We start from the raw sequence: 3,420 nt of genomic DNA, 5'->3' as shown, positions 1-3,420 counted from the left end.
TGGAGCGTCCACTAGGAAGCACAAACATCTGGTTAAAACCCAAGACTGATAACTCGAGTTATCTTGAGGCTGCTTCACTCACATGTCTGATGTATTGGCTGTGCAGGTTCAAAAGCTGGGCTCAGGTGAGAGTCAAGCAGTGTATACAGGGGGCCTCTCTGTGTGGTTTAGATTTCTGACCACATGACAGCTAGCTTCTAAGAAGGAACATCTGGAGAGGCAGTTTCCAAACAGTGAGCATCCCCTGAGAACCGAGAGGAAATTGCGTTATACATACAGGCTCAGAAACCACACATCATTTCCGCTTTACTCTATTGGTTGAAGCAGCAACAAAGAAGAAACACCAAACAATTTATGATCATTTGGTAAAACTGGCAAAACGTTATACAATAATCATAATAACAAACGTCATAATAATGATGCTAGTTTTGGGGAGGGGGTTTTCTTTCTGAGGCCAGGAATAGGAGAAAGAGAAAGTTGGGGGAAGATAACAAGTATAGTTTCAGACACAGTGATTTGAAAGTTAATGGTGAGCAGTTAGTGGTAAGCATGAGTCTTCAGTTCAAGAAGAGTTCTGGGAGTCATTAAATGGGAAAGGAATTCTTGTGGGTGTTGGAGATTGCCCAAGGAGAGTCAGGAGGTAGAAAAGAGAGCAAGGCCTAGGACAGAGTTCTAAGAAACACCAGCTTAAAAGGATGGGCATAAGGGTCTAGGAAGGAACAAGAAAGATGGGCATCTTCTCCCGCTTCTATGTACAGCCTTGGAACCTCAATATAGGTCCAAACAAGCTCAGTGACAGTGAGTTTCAGTTGATTTTCGTACAGGAGGGATTTGAACATTTTACAGAAAGGGAAGTGTTGAGAGACATTTAGAATGAAGAAAACACAAGAAATACCTGGTGGGCTCGGGGACTGGCAATAACAGGAAGGGAATGAGGAAAAGAGCATTATATGATGCAATCAGCAGGAAGGAGTAAGGATGGTGTGGGTGTAGATAAGGATACAAACAATGAAAACAGATAGTACTTACATCAGATGTGAGCAGTATCTCTGTCCCTGAAGACTAACTCAGTTCCTGACACACAGAAACCATTCAGCAAATACCTGTCAAATGAATATATAATGAGGCCCAAGCAGGGTACTTGCATTAACAGAATGAGTGTCTGAGCTTACATTGGGCCTCAGGTCTCCTGACCTAGAGGGCTGCTACACTTTAGGTATGAGAGAGAAGAGGAAGAGATGGGCAGGACACTCATCAGAAACAAAGGCCAGCCTTACCTGCTAGGCATGCTCCCATCACCTTCTCCAGGGACCTCATTAGAGGTGTTTAGCTAGGCAGGTGTCAGCCCAGGCCCTGGGAGACAGGGTGAGGTGCAAGGAGCCACAGTGCCTCCGCCCCTTCTGCTACTGGCCTTGATTGTGTTGCTAAGAAGCCAAAGACAGAGAAAGACAAAGCTGGAGCTGAAGGCAGCCGCTTCCAGGCTGTCAGGCACTAGCTCCCACCTCCAGAAGCTGCCTACAGACAGAGGTCCTGCATATCTCACACACTAGTACAAGGCCACAAAACCATGAGTCAGGACAACAAGGTGAAGACATCCGAGTCCAGCCCCCCTGCCCCGGTCAAAGTCAGGTGAGAGATCCTGGTCTCCGGTGTGGAGTCTGTCTGTGGGACTTCATTCTTCTTGGTGTCCCCAGTCACAACCTTAGCATTGAATGTTGAACAAATGCAGCAAAACCATCCCTCCTGCCCCATAGGAAGTCGCTGCCTGTGCTAGACCCATCCGGGGATTACTACTACTGGTGGCTGAATACAATGGTCTTCCCAGTAATGTACAACCTCGTCATCATCGTATGCAGGTTTGGAGGGAGATCTCAAGGGGGGCGGGGCAGGGGGGGAGTCATTAAAGGACCTAAAAGGCTGAAGAGAGAGGCCCAGCAGAGGGGCAGGCCCTTGGGGCGGGCAAAAGGAGGGGCAGGGCCTGTGGGGGGTGGCTGCTCAAGGCAGTCCCCTGATCCCCAAAGGAAGGCGTCTTCCAGCCACTCCCTCTGTCCCCACCCTGTAGGGCCTGCTTTCCTGATTTACAGCACAGCTATCTGGTGGCCTGGCTTGTGCTGGACTATACGAGTGACCTGCTCTACCTGCTAGACATCGTGGTGCGCTTCCACACAGGTCAGTGACCTCAAGGGCTCGTAGTGTTCTCTTCCTCTTTAGCTTCTTAGTAGCACGAGTTTCCCCCTTCTTAAGAGGCCTGTCAAGTGACTCGAAGGTTGACAGCACCCCGAAGCTCACATCAGAAATCCTGGAGCAAAGCTCTGCCCTCCCACCCTGCCCTGTGACAGTCAGCCTTCTTTACCCAGGCCTGCCACTATCTCCTTCAGTTCCTGAACCGCCAGTGTTCTGACTCAGTCCTGCAGCTGACCCCATTCTGGCTAACCTTCTTCCTCCCCTTCTCTCAGGTTTCTTGGAGCAGGGTATCCTGGTGGTGGACAAGGGTCAGATCTCAGGCCGCTATGTACGCACATGGAACTTCGTGTTGGACCTGGCTTCCCTGTTACCCACCGACCTGGCCTACTTGCGGCTGGGCCTGCACACACCCACGCTGAGGCTGAACCGCTTTCTGCGTGTGCCCCGCCTGTTCGAGGCCTTTGACCGCACGGAGACCCGCACAGCTTACCCAAATGCCTTTCGCATCGCCAAGCTGATGATTTACATTTTCGTAGTCATTCATTGGAACAGCTGCCTGTACTTTGCTCTGTCCCGGTACCTGGGCTTTGGGCGCGATGCGTGGGTGTACCCAGACCCTGCACAGCCTGGCTTCGAGCGCCTGCGGCGCCAGTACCTCTACAGCTTTTACTTCTCTACGCTGATCCTGACTACGGTGGGTGACACGCCACTGCCGGCCCGGGAGGAAGAATACCTCTTCATGGTGGGGGACTTCCTGCTGGCTGTCATGGGTTTTGCCACCATCATGGGTAGCATGAGCTCTGTCATCTACAACATGAACACTGCGGACGCAGCTTTCTACCCAGACCACGCACTCGTCAAGAGGTACATGAAACTACAGCACGTCAACCGCCGGCTGGAACGACGAGTTATTGACTGGTGAGATGGTGGAGTACCAGGCCAGGACTGGGAGGGAGTGTGTGTGCCAGAACCTGAGGGAGGTGACTGGTTCTTATTAATGGGCCAGGAAGGGCAGTCAAACTGTGGTATTCATTGACTAGGGCTTAGGAAAGGTGGTTCTCCATTAAGATGGCCTGGACTAGGAGAGGAGTTAGATAAGAAAGAGACTGATGGTGGCAAGAAGCTGCACTGCAATCCCGAAGGCATGCAGTTCAAATCCACCAGATGCTCTGCTGGAGAAGGAGGGGCAATCTCCTCCTGCCAGTCAGATCCAATTTGATGGTATACAACAAGAAG

At 51.0% G+C, this 3,420-nt stretch overlaps 1 protein-coding gene across 1 annotated transcript in view; it reads left to right on the top strand.

The window, feature by feature from the left end:
- The first annotated feature begins 1,466 nt into the window (after nucleotides 1–1,466).
- CNGA4 (cyclic nucleotide gated channel alpha 4) overlaps nucleotides 1,467–3,420 on the top strand; it is a 5,904-nt gene continuing 3,950 nt past the window's right edge. Inside the window, exons 1-4 of the mRNA XM_006885473.1 lie at nucleotides 1,467–1,629; nucleotides 1,755–1,856; nucleotides 2,063–2,169; nucleotides 2,457–3,102. Coding sequence (XP_006885535.1) covers nucleotides 1,568–1,629; nucleotides 1,755–1,856; nucleotides 2,063–2,169; nucleotides 2,457–3,102 — 917 coding nt within the window. The 5' untranslated portion in view covers nucleotides 1,467–1,567. The remainder of the gene's footprint in view (nucleotides 1,630–1,754; nucleotides 1,857–2,062; nucleotides 2,170–2,456; nucleotides 3,103–3,420) is intronic.

The sequence above is a fragment of the Elephantulus edwardii genome, unplaced genomic scaffold, assembly GCF_000299155.1.
Source record: "Elephantulus edwardii isolate Elephantulus edwardi_28Jun2011 unplaced genomic scaffold, EleEdw1.0 scaffold00044, whole genome shotgun sequence".
Lineage (NCBI taxonomy): Eukaryota > Metazoa > Chordata > Mammalia > Macroscelidea > Macroscelididae > Elephantulus > Elephantulus edwardii.
The sequence above is the reverse complement of the archived record's forward strand: the minus strand, read 5'-3'. Positions and strand labels throughout refer to the sequence as shown.